Genomic DNA, 22,679 nt, shown 5'->3' with positions numbered 1-22,679 from the left:
CCCTCCTCCCTTTTTTAAAGATGGGGACCACGTTGTCTATCTTCCAATCACCTGGCACCTGGCCTGAGCACCATGAGTGCTCGTAAAGCCTTTCCAAAGGCCCTACAATAACCTCTGCTAGCTCCCTCAACACCCTGGGGTGGAGAGCATCTGTATCCGCTGATTTGAACATGTCCAGCCCCTCCAGAAGCTCTTCCATGTTTCTCACTCTTAACTACAGTCATTTTTGAAATTTTAAACAAAATGCTTTTTTCACCAAATTACATGTATTTGTCAAAACTAAAATGGAGGTCAAAACCCTGTTAGTATCAATGAATCTGTTGACTTGAGTTTTCAAACTACCAAAAGAACCTTTTCCAATATTTTTTAAATAAGGTGATACAGTTTTTGAAATAACATTTTGATTCAAAATGCATTAAATACAGACTAAAAACAGCTATACAGGGTGATACTGGGATGCTTCTTTTTAAAATTATCAAAATGAAATGTTTTGATTGAGTTGAACAAGCTTTTACTTTCACTTTGTCAGCTTGTCAACATTTTAGAGGAAATACTATAGCATAGTAACTATTCCACCTACATCCATCCAGCTGTAAAAGGTTAATTTAGCTCAGTTTAGCAGGATCAGATGAAGGAACCTAAGCTCTTTTTTTATATTTACCAATACCTTTACTTTGCTTTCTTCTTCCCAGATGCCTCCCCTGCCCCCTGGCCACCCCTCCCACCAAACCAAATGGTGATTAATTTCTATGCTCTAGAAACTTTTGAAAAAGGTCTTAACAGCAGAAGACACACAATGTAGGCCAGACCCTGAGCTGGTGTATATCATTGTCACTTCACTGAAGTTCACAGAGAAACATCAATTTATACCAGCAAAGCATCTAACTCTATGAGTTCAGCACATTCTCAGATTGCCATCAACATATGGTAAATGGAGGGAGTCTGCAAGTGAGGTGAACTGGAAGATGGGTGGAGGTGATGAGGGAGACACACAGTAGAATCAAACAAGCATGTAGAACTGTGCTTCCCAAAGTTTTCCTCAGCATGACCCCATTCCCTCAGCATGGCCCCTCACTCCCAACTCACAGCCCCCCACCCTTGTAAACCCATCCATGGATATTGCAACCTCATGTGGGAACTGCTGATGTAAAAGAAGCCAATGTGCTCTCTTCTCTGTATGTACACAGTCAGTCAGAGTTCCTAAAGCCCCAGAATTCATACTGTGGGCATTTATAGATGTGCTCCGGGAGGTGGGGGTGCTTCAATTAGTGTGGCTTCGAGAGCCGTGCTAATTAAAGTGCCCAGAGTGTCATGTGTATCAGCATCCCTGCACTGAAAAATGGTGGCGAGGGTGTTTAACTTTCTTGAGCAAGCTTTAGTTATGGTGCCCCCACTGCCATTTTCACCATGTGGACGCTGATACACATGATGCTGGAGCATGATAATTACCACGCTTCAGCAGACTCAATTAATCGACTCTGCTCCAATGTGCTGTAATTACAGCGCATTGTAGCAGCCTTCCTGCACATGTATAAGAGGCCTATGTTCCCATGCGTATACAGTGTATTCTTTGATAAGACAGTGATACTTACCCTACTACCACAATTATAAAATCTAGTAAATTCCAGCCATTGCGGAGGTAAGCGTTGGGGTGAAAGAGAAGTCCATATGCTATTACTTTTAAAAATGCTTCCACTGTAAAAATTATGAGAAAGAGATATTCCACTCGTTCCTGGGAAGAAGAAAAGAAAACAAGAAAGACAATGGTTAGTTTGACTGAAAAACATCTGATAAGAATATTACCTTTTTGGCCATTTCTTCCAAGGATTCTCCTGGTCACTCATTTGGAAGCATCTTATCCTGGAATCTTGTTATTTGCCACCATGTTTCTCTGCTCAAAATTGCATGGTTCTGTGGCCACCTTGACAGGACAGTGACAGTTTATAGTGATAGGTATCTGCGTTTGGGGTCCCTGAATTGGCTGAAACTATAAATTACAGAGACAAAATGCCCAACTCAAGTGAGTGAAAGGTGGAATACATCAGCTGCTATTTCACTCCATGGGATACATTCAGAGATATTCACAGGCTCCCAAATGAGTGATGTCTAACTCTCTCCCGTCTCTGGAGGGGGAATGATACCGAATGATCACATGCACACACACAAATCCTCTCCTGGAGCTGCAAAAACCTTTGTGAATAATATTTAGTAATACTGTTATGCTCCTGTGAAAAGTGGATGGTAGAATAAGAGCAGACCCTTGGAAAGATAATGTACAAATTCTGCTTAAGAAATTCACATTTAAGAATTCAGACTCTCACGAGAAACACACTAATAAACATTTGGCTCAGTTAGATCCAAATTGATCCAATAAAACAATTGCTAGTCACTGCTCTATTTTATATGTCAGTTCTAGCATAACTCTCTGAAAGCTTCACTGAATGCATGCACTACAGCTTCTCTGCGGAAAAACAATGTGAGGACACGAGGATTACAAAAAGCCATTCCATCATCTGACCCGGACATATTCCTGAACTTCTAAGATTAGCATTCAGCTCTACTTTGCTCCTGGTAACACACTGCTTAACAAAGTCCTCAATGCTCTAGCAGATATTCAAGAAATATGTTATCCAGTTCATCTGCACATTTCTTTTAACCTATTAGGCATGCCTGAGAAGCCATGTCTTATAGCAGCAGACAAGCATTCATTTTTTAAAAAACACTAGTTTTCCATGAGATAATGCTATCTCAGTATTAGCAATATTCAGTGTGTTTAGTTTCAGCTTAGCATGACTCACACTGAACAAATGTAACTGAATTGCCTGTCCCTATCTCCTCTAAGGGGAGGTAACCTGCTGTTTCATTCAGGTTTAAAGTCACAGTGGTTTAGCTCAGGTTATATTACTATAGATGTGAACAGATGAAACAATTACATTGGTTTAGTTATCTCATGCTGTGAAGCAGTAAGTTTCCCCTTCATTTTAAAATGGCATATCATTACAACTATCCACAGCCTCTGTTATCTGATCCAGTTGTAAAACTTTAGAACATGACCACATTAAAAAGGTCATCATTACCTTTCCCACATAGAGATATCCAAAATACTAAAGACTTCCCTTTCTCAGGGCCTAGAATAGGAAATAATAGTTACAAGTGTTGGTAATCATTTATTTTTGAATGGTCTAGCCATTTCTACTGCCAGTTTCAGATTACTGCATTTACTTGAAAAAATTAGCAGAGCTACACAGCCAACAGCCTGGCCAATGGCTTGGCTACACAAAAAGGGTTCTAAAATGGTAAATGGGTTGCTGATTCCTGAAATGGGCTCATTTAATGCCCCTTCTTTTCCCACAACTCCCTAAAGCTGAATGGGTACTTGATGCACAAATAACAGTAAAACAAATACTGACAATTAAGCTCTAATCACACATTTGTAAAGTAAGTGAAGCTGCCAGGGGACCTCTTTAAAAAAAAAAATCAATGTGGGGCGGGAAGTCTTTGTGAAGCACCCTTTTTGATTGCCATACACCTTTGTGCTGCCACATGCCTTTATCAGCGTGGCACAAGGTCAGGCTACAACCTGCTCAGCAGGCAGACAGCCTGTGTTAACTCTGCAGTGAGGAGACAATGCACTAGCTTTGAAAAGACAAGGTAAAGCCTGTGTGAGTGCAAGAGGAAGACAGAAATAAGCTCTGTGGGGGAAGAACGTGCTGAGAATTGGGGATGATGGTTATGCTGTGGTTGAGACTGAAATGGCCCTACCAGGGATGAATGAACATCTTTAAAACAACAACCCACTAATGGAAGGGCCCATCTTTATCTCACTAAAGGGTTTCCATTGTCATGAGCAGACCCTGAGTAGATTCATAGATTGTAAGGCTGGAAGAGACCAAAGAAGATTATTGGGTGCAGCCCCCTGCACTGGGCAGGAAAGACAGCTGGGGTCAAGTGACCCCAGCAAGGTGTCCGTCTAGTCTCCTCTTGAAGATTTCCAGGGTAGTCAATTGCACCACCTCTGGAGGGAGCTTCTTTCACGGTCTGGACACCCTGGCTGTGAAGAAGTTTTTCATAATGTTGAGCCTGAAATGGTCTTCCAGGAGTTTGTGGCTATTACTCCTGGTTTTCCCCCCTTTTGTTATTGAGACCATACTTGAGACCATACTTCTCTTGAGTTCTCTCACTATACATGCAAATAGAGCCCAATTATTTCTGCCCTACTCCTTAAACTTGGGCCTCCAAATGATTATTTAGCAACCTACGTTGTGTGACTGACAATCATCTCCTCATCTCACACTAGGGCTAGGGACAGAAATTACACATAAACCAGTAGAAGTGATCAGAAACTGGTTCAAATCTGTAGCACAACAGAAGTTCAGTGCACATAAACCGCTTTCAAAATGGCCAAAACCGGTTTAAGATAAACTTGAATAGATGTAGTATGAGACTTAACTGATTTAGGGTAAATCAGTGTATTGACCTTCTGTCTCAGATCCCTTCCAGATTCAAGCGAACACTCAGTCCCCCTGAATCCCATGAAGCTTTGCCCCTCCCCTGTAATTCAAGCCCCCACCCCTCCCTTGTTGGGTGGGCAGGCTAGCCTTGGCCCAAGCTGCCTGCTTCAGGTAAGTAGAGAGGTGTGCTCTAGTGCCACCGCCATCCCCCCCCACCAGCTTCTGCCCTGGGCCACTGCAAGCATGGGGCTGCATTTCCAGAATAAAAAAAAAATATCTGTTCACTTGCTTTTCAGTTTAATCTATGCACCTTAGACTAACCTGCAAAGACTGAACTGATTCATCCTTAGGCTTTTTGACTGTCTGTAGTTAATATAGGTGAACCCTTTGTTGGTAGTCTTTGGCTGTGTGTAGATGAAACGAGGGGCATGTGTGCACAACACTTTAGAAGTGGGTTAAATGCTTTTATACCACTTTAATGATGTTGGTGTTTGCATGCATTGGTGGTGTATTGTGCAGTAATTCCAGCCGCTGTAGCAAATTCAGCAGCGTAATGTGCCTTAAATGACTTGGGGCACAGCAAACTAAAAGTCCTCTTCCTTAGAAGAGCACTGCAGGGGCTCTGCAGGTAGCCCATGCAGGCAGCCTGGCAGCAGCCTGGGAAGGCAGTCTCCACCCAAAATCTTTTTTTTTCTTCCCCCTAGAGCCTGCTTGCCTGTCTGAGCTGCGCAGGGGCCTGGGACTTCCCTCCATGGCTGCAGTGACCCTGGGACCACCCAAGCTGAGACCCTGTGGGCGGGCACCACCTGAGGGGGTGGGGGGCCGCCACTGCCACGGAGGGAAGCACCAGTCCCCCTCCCCCGCAGCCCAGGGACCACTCCACCCGCCAGCAGCTTGCCCTTCCCTCCCCACCACCGGAGAGGCAAGTAAGCTCAGGCATGTGCACAACACAGGGGTTAAAAGGGCCCTAAATTGTAGCAATGTTTTTAAAAACCCACCGCTTCAGTTTAGGGCCCCCGTTTTGTCTACACACACCCTTACAGGAGAAATGAAACTAGTTTTTGTTCCTCCAGGACAAAGTTAAAGCAGAGTGACAAAATGTAATGTGCATCTGTAAACTTTGAGGCTGACCCTTAAACACTCATTGTAAACACTCTTCCATGAGCTCTGGATCAAATCTCTGAGCCGCTGTTGCCAACACTGTGTCTGATCTGACTATGACTGACACCTTCACTAAGACTGCAGGGCCAAAAATTTCTGCCAGAAAAAAAAATTATTTAAATCCATACCTTATAGATTCTCTCCCCTCCTCCCCCAACAAAAACAAAGCAAAACAAAACTGCAACAAAGTACTGTGGGAAATTCTGGAACAAACCACTTTTTTGTTTTTATAGTCAGCTCCACAGCCAAAATTTAAGTAGCTAAAAACTTCCATTTGGTAGAGTTAAGGAGCCTCACATTTTTGTCTCTTAAAGATGCCTATGGAATTACAGACTCCTGTTTTGTTATTGTAATACTGCTGTTTGTTCAACCCTGTTACTGAGGTAATAATCTGCCAAAATATTTCATATGTATACTGCAAGCTGCTTCAGTAAAGTCTTTACAGTGTTCTAGTTAAGGCTGAAAGAGTCATAAAAAACAAAACACTGTAAAAGCCTCTGCAATGAACATAAGATATTGAACATTGTTGAGCAGGAGAGAGAGAGATTTTATGACCCTCTCCATTTAAACTGATGATTTTAGAAACTAAAACCAAAGAAAAAATATTGCCCAGTTTTAACGCTGCAGCTACTTTGAGACTATTTCAGGAAGCTGTTCTTTGTTTATAACGTCTGCTTGGAACTAAGTAGGATTTTTTTTAGAAAAACAACATTGATTTGTGTTCCCTTCTCCCTAAGCCATAAAACTCAGCAGCTTTCCACTAAATAGGTGACAATATTTAGGGATCAGGAGACATGACTGGAAATTGGGATACCTGGACCTCAATCCCAACCCCAATGCTGTCTTGCTGTACAGGTGTATGGAGGACACTTAATCATTAGGTCTTCCCAAATTGTTAAATGGAGAGAGTACTTACTGCATTTGACAGTCATAGGATCATTGTCGAGCTTAATTATTGCTGAAAAAGTGAATGACTGTTTAAGGATGAATTAACTTGGTTTGCAGGTTTAATTGCTTTTACTAGACAAGCTTCCACATTTTAGGTGCTCATTTGAATCTTAACTTTGGTCTAACAATTGGAGCTCTTTAGGGCCAGATTAACCCCTGGTGCTCCAGGCTTTCCATGTAGCTTGGTAAGACACAAATCTCCATTTCCATTCTGTTGGAAATTAGAGAGTCAGAGAAAAAATGCTGCTCCTGGAAGGTCTCTGCTCACAGGAGTGCTGCAGCTGCCATCCCATAGGAGTGACTGCCTTTTTCAGCTCAGGTGCCCTCTTGGTTAGAAGGGGGAGTAAACTACCTCCTCCTGAGCATGTCTACATGTGCAATTAATGAGCATGAACAAACTCCAGAGCTTATTGCTCTGGAATTTTTTGCTCCCAGGCATGCAGTTTGAATGTGTGCCTGGGAGCAGAAAATTCTGGAGGATATTGCTCTGGAGCTTTTCATGCTCACCAGATTGAGCCTGGTCAGAGAAGCCCCAGCTGGCAGCAGCCCAGGGCTGCTCTGAGCAGACTCAACATGCTACGGAGGGGCTGGCTGGGGCACCAGGGTGCTTTAGTGGAGCTAGCTGGCAGGCAGCCCCTGCACTGAAGCACCTTTGTGCCCCAACTAGATGGGCAGTGTCTACATGTGCATTGCTGTGCATGAAAAAACTCTGGAGCAGTCTAGCATTTCTATCTACAAGTACTGCCCTGCTCCAGAATTTATTAGTTTCATGCACCCTAATAAGGATGCACGTGTAGACATTTATTACAGAGATAATTAGGCAGATCCACAGTAAAAATCTCATGTAGATGCAACCCCCTTGTCATCTTAGAGGTGAATCCAGTCCAAAGAGTTAGGACAAAACATGATGACAGACTGAGAGTTAAGTTGAGAAATAGTAAAGGCAAAGGAGAAAAGAGTCTGCATACTTTCAGCTGTCATTTGGAAATTGATTCTGTAGCTACAAGGCTGAGATGAAGGAAGGATGTTGCAGATGGCAGGAACTACACAACAGAAGGCTCTTGCTTGAATAGCAGTAGCAGCAAGATTATGTGCAGAGAAACCAAAGGCTAGTACAAATAAGTTTATGGAGCAGGGAAGGCAGTGGAAAGATGAAACCTCCTTACGTTGGCTGGAACAAGTCATTGGAGTGTATACAAGTTTTCTATGGCTGTCTTTAGTGCCATTTATTGCAGTTACTGCACACAAGCATCAGCCACAGTAGCTGATAGTTTAGCCAGAGCTAACAGTACCGAGAAATAGATTGTATATTTTACTCTTAACAAAGAAACACTCACCTGTTATTGACACAGTAACATATCTAACCAAAGTATTTTGCAATGATGGTATTATTAACACAAGACACTAATCCCATTTTTCATTGTTGAAGTAGTTAGTACATTTTCTCCAGTTCCTGCTGACGTTATAGGGTAATGGAGGCAATTTTAAAAGAGCAGGTATATACAAGCAATTCTGTGAACTGGGGAAAAAACTCTATGCCACTGGGAGCCAAGTTATTGATGCAGCACTTACCAGTGAGGTCTGATCGGAACTGTTCTAGAGGATTCACTGCTATTTTTCCCTCTTCCTTTTCCAACAATGTCCTCCCTATGTTCTCCCTCCTGTCTTGCAGCATTACTAGATTTTACTATATTGATTGTGGTAGTTACTACCAGCTCCCGTCAGGATCAGGTTCTACTGTAGTGCTACCATACAGTTTTCATCTCAATAGTTTACCATCACAAATATAAACATTACAAAGATTGCCCAACCTTTTATATTTTTCCCCTGGACATCAGGTTAGACCTCTGCTATAGCCTTGCAAAAAAATATTCCTTGTACAAGGGTAACATGTTATACAGTAGGTCCTATATGGTAATGAACTTTCAAAACCTGACATTTTAACCTTAGATGAGGTTTCAGTTATATCCACATTACTATTCCCTTGTGCTTCCCTAAATATACAAAGGGAAGTGTCTTGACCAATGAAAATATTCACTTAGTTATCTTAAAGCAAACAGCAGCCTTGTAAGGGTCAATGCTGGGCAGAATGTTGAGGCACTCATTTATACACAGATTCAGAAAGTCACCAGGCTGAGAACATGTGCTCCATCTAGTAAGAAAAAAAAGCCTTTTTCTGGCTGGAAAAGAAGAGGCTGAAATGCAGTGTTGGAAAAGGAGGACTAGGAAACTGTGGGTGAAAGTAACTGTTTTTGGATTATAAGTTATCATCAGATCTGAAGCCTGGATATCCTTGCTGTGTGAATGTGCTTATCTGAAGCAGCAGTTAGCATTAATAACTTTGACCTTTGATGCTGCAGAACCACATGTGTGCACTTAAAGGATCAATTCAATAAAGCAGATGTTAAAGACAGAATTGTTGACATTGGGTTACTTCCAAACTGTACTATGTTGCTAAGGAGACATTTTCCATTAAGTATACATGCATACAGCTGACAGGCACCTGAATGAATAAAACCCTACAAAGAGTTGTTTTTTTTCCTTCTCATGTAACATTTTAACTATAGAAACAGTGACCCTTTATTTGGTACAGAGAAAATTCATAAAACGGTAAGTTGTTGAATACTACTCCATGCCATTCATGGTTGTCTCTCATCCTAAAACAGGACACAATGTACCTTCTACTTCTCCCAGTTCTTTGAACAAGAAAAAAATCAAGCACAAGAAAATTAGTTAATTTTTTTTGCTATAAAGGTGAAATATGCACAGATAAGGAGGACGATGAGCAGCTTGCAACAAAACATGGCTAACAATGTTATTGAAACAGGAGAGATCAGAATGAATTGGTAAAGGCTGGCTTTTCAAAGGTGCTCAGCGTTGGCCTAACTGTTGACATCAGTGAGTGCACAGCTGGGGTAACATGGAGCACTTCTGAAAATCCCTTCCTAAGTAATAAGTGCCTGATCCTACAGTTCCCCATTCCAAAGAGATGATATGTGTAGCAGATCATTCAAAGTGTTTAGAAACAGAGGTTAGACAAATCAGAGTAGAAGGGTAAGACAGGCAGGTGTGTTCCGTATGGAGACTGCCCTAGCTAGTGTTTCCAAATGGTAAGCATGATTATGTTTAATCATTTCTTTTGATTTTCAGAGGGACTTGAGTTCCTAATTCACTATGGAACTCTTGAAAATTAAACTCATAAACCAAAGCCAAGCTGGTGTCATTTTACCTCCAGTTTGCACTGGGATAAATGATGCTATGTAGTGCAGGGCCACAGAGAGACAGGCCCAAGCCATCTGGTGTGACATTTATCAAGGGGGTTTTAAATCTGGAAGGGGAACCCGTGTCAATTATGTTCAGATTTTATAAATCTAAATGACCATCTACAGACTCTAATGGCCCTTCCTGGCAGACAGTACACTTCAGACATGATTAACTAGTTAATTGCATCTTAAGTAGTAACCTAGACACATGTTCAAACAATTAATGGCGAGCTAAAACAAGGAATAAAATCCACAAATTGTAATATGTTATATACCTTCGTGGCCTGTTTGCACTGTGCCTTAAACAAAATTTGTGGCTGCTTCCAGTCTTGGGAGTGCACTGGAGCTCTTCAAGACTCTGGCCCACTCTGGAGGCTGGGAGTACCAGTCAGTTGATTGGTGCTCCCAGCTGTGACAGCACATGGGAGATAAGTGCCCTGATGTGCCCTTAAGGCTGGGAGCTCCCAATGTTCCTATGGCTTTGACCAGTGCTCCAAGCTATGGGAACACCAATCCCCCCAGTTTGCTACTTGCCATGATCTTGGGCTTCCTCTGCATCAGCAATAGCCTCCGACTGGAATCTTGTGTGGATATACATTTAAGAGTGTTATGTATAACTTGTTACATTTGCCCACGGATTGCAGGAGGGAGCAGCAGAACAGTAGGCAGGTACTGCTCTCTGGATAAATAAGCTTTATCATTCTGTAAGCTTAACTCCTTTATCTTTTGAGAACAACAGATGGTACCAAGTGGGATGCAAACAAAGACAAAAATGGAGCATCTCAGAATTCCAGGAGAGTTAGAGCTGTCCAGCAATGCAGCAGAAAACTGGAAGAAATTTAAGCAGAGCTTCACTATATATGTGATGGCCAGTGGAGCTACAAAGAAGGAAGACTCATTCAAGGTACTTATTTTTTTAAATATAGCAGGCCCAGAAGCTCCATCTTTTTATAATAGCCTATAAGCAGAAGCAGAACAGAAAAACCATGGCACAGTAATAAAAAAGGTTGAGGAATATTGTACAGTCAATCAAAATGAAACCCTTGAACAGTATAATTTCCACGAGACAGCAGAAAGAATGTGGGACAATAGAGGAGTCTGTCAGAGACCTCACACTGGTAAGCCAGACATGTAACTTTGAAGACCTAAAAGAGTTCATGATCAGAGACCAAACAGTATTGGGTATAAGGGATAAAAGTCTCAGGAAAAGACTGCTAGAGGATCCTGAGCTTAATTTGGAAAAGGCAGTTAGAATGTGCCAAGTGGCTGAGATAACAAATGCCAGGCTGCAGAAGCTGGAGAAAAAAAAACCCAGAACAAGCTGAACTAGACAGGATTACGAGACTGCAAAAACCGATGGTGACACACAAACAATACAGAAAGGAAGACCTTACTATAAAGCAGGCAAGAGGAAGCCAAAGAAAACTGCTTGAACAGTGGTCAGCTGCAGATGCTGTGGGGGTTGCTACAAACCCATGCAATGCTCTGCCTTTGGTAAGTGCTGCAACAAATGCAAAAGATTCAAACACTTTGAAAGAGTTTGCAGAAAGGAGAAGGATGCACCCCACAAAAAACAGCAGGTGCATGCTGTATGCAATGAGGAAAAGGAAGAATTCGTTATTGGCATAATGCAAGAAGTTAATTCTTCTGAGGATTGGACAATCATCCTGGACACCAATGGACTAATGGTAACTTTTAAAATAGATAGAGGGGCACAGGTCAATGTAATACAAGAATACATTATTCAAAAAATGAAAACTAACCCTGTGCACGATACAAAAGTGAGACTTAGAGTGTATAAAGAGAACAGGACTGCAACCAAGGGTGTTTGTGCATTGCATGTTAGACACAAGGGTAATATAGTAAAAATTCAGTTTGTAACAGTCCCAGGAAAGCTAGTGCCAATTACTGGGTTGTGAACATGTAAAACTCTAGGTCTGATTAGGAGAATGGATGCCATTAAGGGGCTAGAAAGCAAGAACATAGAAGAGATTTGTGATGTGTTTCAAGGCATAGGGAAACTGTCAACTGAGTACCAGATAGAATTAACAGAACCAAATACTCCCTCCATATATGCTCCAAGAAATATTCCCCTTGTACTAAGGGAGAAAAAAGAATTAGATAGATTGGTTAACATAGACATAGTAGAAAAAGCAGGGCAACCAACTGCTTGGGTTCATTTGTGGATCACAATAGAAAAAAAGATGGATCCTTGAGATGGTGTCTGGATTCTAAGCATATGAACAGGTACATCAAAAGGGAGCATCTTCCAATTCCTACCAGGGAAGAGGTTTTTGGCAAGATGGCAGAAGCTAAATATTTCTTCACTTCGGATGCCTCTTTTGGGTTTTAGCAAGTTCCCCTAGAAAAGAATAGCACTAGATTTTAATACCTTTAATACACCCTTTGGAAGGTATTGCTTTTGTAGGCTTCCTTTTGGGCTGCATTCTGCATCTGAAGTATTTCACATAAAGGTGCAACAAATAAAGGTTTTGATGGAACTATGGTTTATATTGATGATATATTAGTTTGGGGAAATACTGTGGAAGAACATGACTTGAAGCTAAGAAAGAGCTTGCAGAGCAGGTTTGAAACTGAACAAACAAAAATGCAAATTCAAGGTCAAAGAAATAACATATCTGGGAGAAAAGCTCTCTGAGAAAGGGGTGCAAATCGATCCTGCAAGGGTTAAATCCATTATGAACATGCCACCTCTACAGATAAGGGAGTGCAAAGATTACTGGAAATGATTAATTTTGCTGGGAAATATCTATCTAACTTAGCAGAGCAGACCAAACACTTTCAAAAGAATGCTCAGTGGATATGGGAACATGAACGTGCAGCTGAATTTTAAAACTTGAAGGAAAAAATAATGAAAGCTCCGGTACTAAAATATGATGACCCTAAAAGTCCCATTAAATTGTCAACAGATTCTTCAAAAGAAGGCATTGGAGCAACTTTGCTTCAAAAACATAGCAGTAGCATATGTATCTAGGGCACTCTCTAAGTTAGAGTGTCTATATGCACAAACTGAGAAAGAAAGTTTAGCTCTGGTATATGTCTGTAAGAAATATTATATATTCCTCTGTGGAAAGCCTGGGGTAGCTGAAACTGATCATAAACCTTTGGTAACTATAGCAAAGAAAGGGTTATCAGACATGCCACCCACATTACAGAGGCTTTTCTTTCAACTGCAAATGTATGATCTAGACATATAGTACCCACAAGAAAAACATTTACTTATTGCAGATACATTGTCCAGAGCATATGACACAACAGAAAATGACAGAATTCCAGACTCAGACACAGTACATGTTAATGTCATTAAAAGAGTGATTCCTGTCACAGATAACATGTGGGCACAGTTGCAGAAGCTACCGCTTAGGACACCACATTGCAAAAAGTGATAAGAGCTATTTGTGCTGGTTGGCCTGGAAAACATATACCTAGCCTCTACTCTCAGTCCAGGTAAGAGCTGTCAGTACTGGAGGGCATTTTGTTCAAGGGCTCACAACTCATTGTTCCGGCAGTGCTAAAGAAAGACATGTTAAACAGAATATATGAGGGGCATCTGAGCATTGAAAAATGCAAAAAGAGAACAACTTGGGAAGCTGGAGATGAGCAGGAGAATGAGCAGGAGGCTGGAGATGAGCCCCTGGAGATGAGCTGGAGGCATTTCCCTGCCGTCTCCAGCCTCCTGCTTGCTCCCCTAATCATCTCCAGCCTCGGAGGCTGCTGCTACTGCCAGTGAGTGTGGGGGGCCTGGGAGAGTGAGCAGGGAGCTGGGGGAATGAACAGGGAGTTGAGGAAACGAACGGGGGCAACAGGGCCTCTCCCATGGTCCCCTCCCCCCTCCTGCAGCCCCTCCCAACACCTACTTACCTGCCACGAAGCCGGGTCCAGGTTCCTGCAGCTTGGACTGCTGCCTGCCCCACAGGAGCAAGCAGAGTGCTTCAGCACTGGGGAAAGAGCCAACCACAGAGGTGCTCTGGCTGGCAACCAGAGTCTGGATGACTGAGCCTCTGGTTGCCTCAGGGCATGGTCCAAGACTGTACCCTGCCCTGCTTTTTCCCCCCGGGTTACTGTTTGACCCTTGGATATCCAGGGGTCCAATTTTGCCCCTGCACTGCAAATTTGTAGCACAGGAGATTTTTTTTGTTTCCGTATGTCCCTCTTGCAGCGTCTCAAAGGGGTTTGACACGCAGCAAGAGGCACGTGTGCGCTCGTCTGGATGCGCTCTATGATGGTCATGGAGGAACCCATAGCTCTGTGGTATCAAGTGGGCATTGACTTATTCACACATGCACGAGAAAAATTATGTATTAGTGCTGAATTATTATTCTCACTATCCTGAAATTACATTGCTTGAAAGCAGAACAGCAAACCATGTCGTAACTCAGGAGGCGCTACTTCACGGTCAAGGCGGCTAGGATCTGGAACCAACTTCCAAGCGAAGTGGTGCTGGCTCCTACCCTGGGGGTCTTTAAGAGGAAGCTAGATGTACACCTTGCTGGGGTCGTTTGACCCCAGTACTCTTTCCTGCCATGGCAGGGGGTCAGATTTGATGATCTGCTCAGGTCCCTTCCGACCCTACCAGCTATGAAACTATGAAACTCACATCAAATTGATTTTTGCTAGATGTGGGATTCCATAAATTGTGACAACAGACAACACACCTCAGTTCAACTGTCTTGATTTTAAAAAGTTTACAAACAAATATGGATTCTGTCACAACACTTTGAGTCCTAGTTACTAATAATCCAATGGTCTGGTGGAAAATGGAGTACAAATAGTGAGCAAATTATTGAAAAAAGCTACAGATTCACATACTGATGTTTACCTGTCACTCTTAAATTACAGGGAAACACCCATGAAACACGAATTGTCCCAGAAGAAATGCTGTTTAACAGGAAACTCAAAATCAGGCCGCCAAATCTTCTGGATGATGCTCATCAGAAGGAAAAGCAAGATGTGAAAACATTTAAAAATGAGACAAACAAAAAAATGGTACTATGACAGGGGTTCCAGGGAGTTACCGCAACTGCACAACAGATATGGTGCTCATCTCAGATGGATGAATATGGAAACAAAAACCACTAGGTTTTTGCCATTAAGTAGCACCCAGATCCTTTAAAGCAGTCTCACCGGAAGGACAGGTGTTAAGAAGGAACAGACGACACTTGCAGCTTGTAAAGGAGAGAAAAAAAGCAGCATCACGAGAGTCACCAATGGAGGCAGAGCAACAAGAAATGACAGAGGGGATTGAAAATGACACAAATAGAGATATCTGAACAAGGAAACCAAACAAGAACTGAACCAATAAGGATTGAGAATGCAGAGAAACTGAGAAGATCATTTAGAATTAAAAAGCCAACACAAAGACTATGGGTTGAACTAAACTTTTAATGTTAGATTATGTTACATGTAAAGGGCGGAGGTGTGTGGATACCTTTAAAGTGTTATGTATAAGTTGTTACATTTGTCCAGGAATTGCAGGAAGGAACAGCAGAACGGTAGGCAGGTACTGCTCTCTGGATAAACAAGCTTTATCGCTCTATAAGCTTAACTCCTTGGTCTTTTGAGAACAACACAGATAGGATCCCTAATCCCACAATCATGCCTTCTGCCATGCATGTGTGGCATGGCATGAGGTGTGACTGTAAGAATTGTGGATCACATCCAATTTTTCCTTTAACTTAGGGGTGCTCAACCTCTGGCTCACAAGCCAAATGCAGCCCATGCAGCCATCGCATCCAGCCCATGGGGCTCCCTATGGGCCAGGAAATTTGGCAGCAGAGCAGCAGTGACCATTAATAAAGCAACACGCCTCACTACCGAATTCCTAAAACTTAAGCCTGCATGGTTGGGGTCTGGCCATGCACCCTACCTGCACAGGGCTGGGCCATACCCCCTTCCCCTTTTGGGGCTGGGTTGGGACCTGGCCATACTCCCTCTCCCATCCCCCCCACAGGGTCCCCTTCCCTCTCCACTGGTTGCTCAAGCTCCTTTCTGCTGCAGGGCTGTGTTGGGGCTGGCCTGCCTCCCTATCCTCCTCTATGTGACCAGATAGTGCCCACCCGGGTGCCGGATTGGGAGTACTGGCTGGATCTATCCCATAGACGGCCTGGGCACTGCCCATCTGGCCTGCCAGGCAAAAAGGTTGAGCACCACTGCTTTAACTGAATGTCTGCCAAAGACCTAATGAGCCATAGCCTTCCTTGCAAAACACTCAGAGGCCCCACAGTGTTGCACTAGATTCTCCAAACTGTGGATGGCAACATTTACTTTTGTCCTGGCCACAAATGCATTGTTGTACTGTTAAGAGAGCCAGAGTGGTTTACTTATTGCTCAGAAGTGACAACAGGAGCTCCCAGTGTTCACCTATATTTTTCCTCATAATTCAGGCCCAGAATTTAATGGTCTCCTCACTTGACTTAGTTTTCATCCCTTCGGTTTGATAACTGTGTTTAAAATCACCAAATGGGGATATATGGCATTCTGGATAGACAAGAGAATGGAGAATCAGGCCTCATTGGTTTAATTTCCAGCCTTGCAAATAACGTATGATGGGATTATGAGAGGTCCCATCTCACAGAGATAGCTAACCTTGCCTCCCCTCAGAATGCATGTTTCTAAGATGTGCCAGCAACGTTACCTCTAGGGCACCTCTATACATCGCCATACAGTGACACTGCTATGGTACTTTAGTCCTTCACAACTGTATGTACTGCATTCTGCGCATGGCCCATGGTTAGATTTCACAGCTACTTTGCTGCAGTGAAGTAGCTGCCAGTCATGTGTAGACTCACGTGATTGCTATGTTACTGTAGCATGCCATACAGCGACATTGTGAGTTGCTAGGGTGATGTAAGGCAATGTATAGATGCACCCATAATGTAGCTGCTGGGAGAGATATTCTTTACAACATTCAGCAGAAATAAACCCATGAAAAAACAATTAGAAGGAGGCATGAGAGTTGATTAGGGATCTGACTGAGTCTAAGATTTGAGCTCTGGGAATGTCTACATAGGAAGGAATTTTTTCCCATATTTTTCTTTTTGGCTGCTAGTGGTGGAAATTTCATAGGTTCAGCTGATTTTTCATGATTTCTTTTATTTCAGATTAAGATATGACAGCAATGGCTGATCTTTAGATTCTGCCTGTGTGTGAACTAGTGCCAGAAAGCATCTTTCTCCTGTTTTTTTGGGGGTGACCTGGAACCAAAACTATCAAGAAGGCCAGAATATTCAAATCTGAGCCACTCTCAGAATGCAAACAAATTCAGATTCTAATTCCTGGTTTTGGTCTACTATTTTAAACTAAACCTACCTGCTATTCTGTATTTGTATACCAGTATGAATTTTTCCTTTTCCCTCTCCTTCATTGAAATTCTCCACATTTAGAGGGTTGCTAAGCACATCAGTCCCACTCAGAGCCTCAAAATAGGTAGTAAGTTATGCCTAAAGCCTTGAGTTTGCTCTGCGCAGAGGGGTGATGCTCAGTAGGGCTGTGTGAAATTTTGCCGGCTGTTTCGTTTTAACATTGTTTTGACTCATTTCAAGCTCAAAACAGTGAAATCAAAACAAAACAAAGGGCTTCGAAACAGCCTCAAAATGAAACAAGGGCAGTCGAAATGTTTCAAAAGTTTCCAAATGTTCTGAGTTTCGAAGCTGAAGCTGGGCTTGCCTGCAGGAAAACAGAAAGTAAGGAGAGGGAGTGGGAAGAGGGGGGAAGGACTGCTTTGATATTGACTGTGACTGTTTGAGATGCTGCTGGTGCTACTGCGCTGCTTACTAAGTTATTACCTTTTGTCATTTAAAGTGATGGGCTGGACTGAGGCTCTAGGGGGGAGGAGACCTCATTGGGGTACACTACTGTGTTGTGTAAAGGCCCCAGCACCAGTGAGGGCACGCCTTAACATACACACAGTCACACGTCACAAGTTTTGCTTGTCAGCAGCTTGAGGTACAGTTTACCAGAAATCCCTGCACCTATCTCCTTGAAAATTGGCAGTCTTCATGCCCTCAGAAAGGGCTACTATCCCTGCTGTTTTCATCCAAATCTGCCAAAAAATGACAAAGTTATAGGCAGCTTAGTGCTTCCCCATTATAGCCAACGGGTGACACGTCGAAACAGCATCAAAACAGTGAAACAGTTTTGATGACACAAAATGAAACAGTGCTTCGAAATGAAACACTGTCCCGTCAGAACAGAATTGGAAAGGAAACAATGCTGTTTTGCACAGCCCTAATGCTCACCTGAGAGTGGAGCTTTTGGCAGGTTTCTCTTAGCTGGTTTCAGACAAATCAAACCAGTGCGATGCATGCTCCCAAGGTCAGAACAGCCATTTATAGTGCCATCCTCAATTGTCCACTGTAGCAACCCATGATTAAGGACAGAATATCAGAGGCATCCATTTAAATCAAAGCAGCTTCGATATGACAGCTACATCTACTATATCATCATAGAGCATATCGTGTCTCATTCGACTCCCTTAAATGACTCAAATGAGTTAGACATTGGCTGTTCACCATGCTCAGGTGTTTGGAGTCGGTCATTCACTCAAATGAGATATTGGAAGCTACAAGCCATAAAACATCTCAGTACTCCACTTTATTAACAAAGGCTTATTGTTATTATTATTATTATATAAACAATCCCCTCCAGCCTTGCCCTTCTGAATATGAAAACATTTTGGTGCTAAACTGCTGAACGTTCTCTTGACTGGGTAGAACAATGAATAAACTACACAGAGGATGGAAGTTTTGAAATAAACCTGAAATTACACTGTCTCAAAATATGGTTTCTAGCAATGCTCCTTTAGAGCTTGTCATTTGGGCAAGAGCACACCTGCTCTTGTAAATAAGCTACCCTTATAACAGCACTGCCAATTCACAACTGTATCATTTCTAGTGATACATGGTTCCTTAAAACCTGAGATGTTTTAAGCCCTATCTGATTACATAAAATCTCTTTTTTTTAAATTTAAAGACAAAAAATTCTAAAATGTCATGGCTCTGAAGAAAAGCTCCAAAATGTGAACCCTAAAGGGTCCAACTGCTGAAATCAAAGAAAAATTGCACATTTATTATTTTTAGCCAAGTCCATGAGTTAGGAATCTGGCCCATTATTTTTGAATGCATGAGGTTTACACATTACTATTATCATATTATGCCCACCCTGTGGTCTTGGCTCCCAAGGCAAATACTCTTTGACTGGAGCATGAGCCCAGAAAGGACTGCCTACATCAGTTATTCTCAATCAGGGTGCACCGACCCCCCTGGGGTGCCATTAGATCTTTTCAAGGGGGCTGCAAAGTGTGAACATGTAAGTGAGCTATGAAGATATAGGCAGGTAAGTGTAGGTGCAGTCTTGTCCTTGCCAGGTTGATCCCCGATACCCACTTCCCAGTCCATCTGCAAAGAGGTAAGCACTGTAACAGATAAACTAGCTCTTGAAATTAATTGCCACTTAATGAGCAAAAGTTATGGAGGGGTTTCTTGAGTCCAAAAAGTTTGAGGCTGGGAGTGTGCAGGGGTCTGACACTGGAACTGGGAGATGTAGCCTAAGTTAAGACAGACTGGGGTCAAAAGCCAGAGACAGAGACGCACTAAGCCAAGGGTTAACCAGGATCAGAAACCAAAGCCAGAGCCAAAAGTTTGAACCAGAATCAAATACAGAAAACCAGAATCAGGGGATGCTAAAGGTCCTGCCAGAATTGCCAACCAGTTGGAGCCAGGAATCAAAACCAAAGAACTAGAAGGGAAGATGTGGGGGGATGTGGGAACAATAGAGGGGAGCAACAGGTTACAGTTGGACCTAGATAGGTTACAAGGATGGGCGGAGGAGAACAGGATGGGGTTTAACACGGACAAGTGTAAGGTGATGCACTTGGGGAGGAACAATCGGCACCACACATACAGGCTGGGGAACTCCCCTCTTGTCAGCACGGAGGTGGAAAAGGATCTGGGAGTCATTATTGACTCCAAGATGAACATGAGTCGGCAATGTGGGGAGGCGGCTAGGAAGGCCAACTGCACCTTGTCGTGCATCCACAGATGCATCTCGAGCAGGTCCAAGGAGGTGATCCTCCCCCTCTATGCGGCACTGGTCAGGCCGCAGCTGGAGTACTGCGTCCAGTTCTGGGCGCCGCACTTTAAGAGGGATGTGGACAGCATCGAGAGGGTCCAGAGGAGGGCCACTCGTATGATCAAGGGACAGCAGGGTAGGTCCTATGAGGAAAGGTTGCGGGACCTGAACCTGTTCAGCCTTCAAAAGAGAAGGCTGAGGGGGGATCTTGTGGCCTGTTATAAACTGGTTAGGGGGGATCAGCAGGCGCTGGGGGAGTCCCTGTTCCCCCGAGCGCCGCAAGGAGTGACCAGGAACAATGGTCACAAGCTGGCGGAGGGAAGGTTTAAGTTGGACATCAGGAGGCGCTACTTCACGGTCAGGGCAGCTAGGGTCTGGAACCAGCTTCCAAGTGAGGTGGTGCAGGCTCCCACCCTGGGGGTTTTTAAGAGGAGGTTGGATGACCACCTTACTGGGGTCGTTTGACCCCAGTGCTCTTTCCTGCCATGGCAGGGGGTCGGACTAGATGATCTGCTCAGGTCCCTTCCGACCCTAGAAACTATGAAACTATGGAAACACATGGAAGGTCACAAGCAAGAACTTTTGCCTTTGTCTGGACAAGGATGCTATGGGTTGGGACCATGGTTCTGGTATGGCTTCATTACATATTTAATGCTTCTGGGGACCCTTCTGGACTACAGGATGGGTAACGCCTCCTGTTTGTCTTTGATTATATTTCCCATAGAGCTCAGCTCCCAATTAGAAACTGAAATAAGCCCTTTCGAAAAATCTTGTCAGTGGGATTTTCCAAGTATTCAGATTTTCTTAATCCTATCCTATTCCCTTTAGGATAGCCAGGTAGTACAAGGGTGTGGAAACTGTACATCTCCTGCTGGGGACATTTTAGGATGGGAGAAATCTCCTGAAGCACAGAGTCAACACATTCATTGGCTATGGCTCTCTTTCAGCTGATAAAGATTTCAGAGATGCACTGGGCATAGGGAGGGACAGATGGGGGGGTGTCCAGACAGCAAAGCATTTTGACCATTGCTGGCTTGTCCATGATATCTAGGGGATCATAACCAGCTGACACATTTTAGATCAGCTATCAATTGCTCTAAACTCTTCCTCAGAATCAAGGAGCCACAATGGACTCCTTGCAAATAAACTGTTTCTAGACCTTAGCTCTAGGCCCCCAGAGCCACAACTGCATTCTCCTATTAGATACCAGGAAGCACACCCTCCTAGGTCCACCCCATCTTTAAAGCACTTCACTCACAGGCATTCAATTCTGATCATTCTTGTGTAGGTTATGACACTTTAATTTATGTTTTTAATTTGCTATGATTCTTTTGTAATTGTCTGTGCAGCACAATGATCTCTGACGGGGTGTTTTATGAATAAAATGAATTTACGACTATTTATAACCTCTCCCTCCTGAAATTTCTAAGAAAATGAAGTGGCCCAAACCTCCATTCTTCCTGTTTTAGGGCTGTGCATCTTTCTTTTTTTCTGATGACCTTTTCTTTCCATGAGTAATATAAGGGCATATTTAACATTCTGTTCGCTCTGCTTACCGCAGACAAGGAAAAACACAAGCAGAAGGAATGAAAAATGAAAAGTCCTTGCAGCTTCTCCATTTCAGTTTCTATCTTTCCTTCTACTGGACAAAGCATTTAGGGTTTTGTTTGCTACTCCCTAAGAGTTTTCTGTTTATTTGTTTGCTGCTTGAAAGTACAAGGTACCTACAAAAGGACAGTCATAAGGACTTTTGACAACCAGCAAATGAATCTCATCTTACTTCCTTAATGGAAAAGTAACTGGTGATTAAAAGCTTAACTGATCTGTGTGGTGGCCCTGAGAATAGAGATGAGAATCTGAGGTTCATTTTGAATAGATACAACTTGCAAGCCCTGCTGCAAAGTGATTTTTCTCATTTGAGAGAGATGAAATAAAGAGGCATTAATATATAGCAGTCATTCATAATGTGCCCTTACAAAACTGAGATCCTGGGCCTGATTTTCACAGTGCTGTCTTTTCTCAGATCTGAACTAAGACCTCTGTATCACCTTTTAGAGGATGACATCTGTTGGCACAAATGATACAATCTAAAAACATTATGACCAGGTATTCAAATCCATCAGTTTCAGATATTGAAAAGTGTGCTAGCACTGGCATATGGATGCCCACATACTGAGACACGTTAGATGAGCTAGTAGGTATTACACTCTGCATGTCTTTTTTTAAAGGTCCTTTTGCTTCAAGAAATGAACGTTAAAATCTTTTGGGCATAGGAATATGAACCCACTATTGGTCATACTTTTGGTGTGAGATAACCCTAATACCTTAAAAATTCCTACCCTCTACAGATGGATAAATCCATAATGTGTATGTGGTGATATTACATAGGTATTATTTAGATGATAAGTTCTTTGGGGTAGGGAACATATAAGTTGCTTCATAAATTAATATATTTTTGGATATTGAAAAATATAATGTGCAGAGACCTCTTGCTTTCATAGTTTCATAGTTTCTAGGGTTGGAAGGGACCTGAGCAGATCATGTAGTCTGACCCCCTGCCATGGCAGGAAGAGCACTGGGGTCAAATGACCCCAGTAAGGTGGTCATCCAACTTCCTCTTAAAAACCCCCAGGGTGGGAGCCTGCACCACCTCACTTGGAAGCTGGTTCCAGACTCTAGCCGCCCTGACCGTGAAGTAGCGCCTCCTGATGTCCAACTTAAACCTTCCCTCCGCCAGCTTGTGACCATTGTTCCTGGTCACTCCTTG

General features: G+C 43.0%; 1 protein-coding gene across 4 annotated transcripts in view; it reads right to left on the bottom strand.

Moving 5' to 3' along the window:
* CACNA1C (calcium voltage-gated channel subunit alpha1 C) overlaps nucleotides 1-22,679 on the bottom strand; it is a 790,825-nt gene that overhangs the window by 299,241 nt on the left and 468,905 nt on the right. For all 4 annotated transcript variants that reach the window (XM_019515544.1, XM_019515545.1, XM_019515546.1 and 1 more), the window contains exon 4: nucleotides 1,593-1,732. In XM_019515544.1, coding sequence (XP_019371089.1) covers nucleotides 1,593-1,732 — 140 coding nt within the window. The remainder of the gene's footprint in view (nucleotides 1-1,592; nucleotides 1,733-22,679) is intronic.

Source organism: Gavialis gangeticus, unplaced genomic scaffold (assembly GCF_001723915.1).
Source record: "Gavialis gangeticus isolate Ggan-Ray unplaced genomic scaffold, GavGan_comp1, whole genome shotgun sequence".
Classification (NCBI taxonomy): Eukaryota; Metazoa; Chordata; order Crocodylia; family Gavialidae; genus Gavialis; species Gavialis gangeticus.
This window is presented reverse-complemented; position numbering and strand designations above follow the sequence as displayed.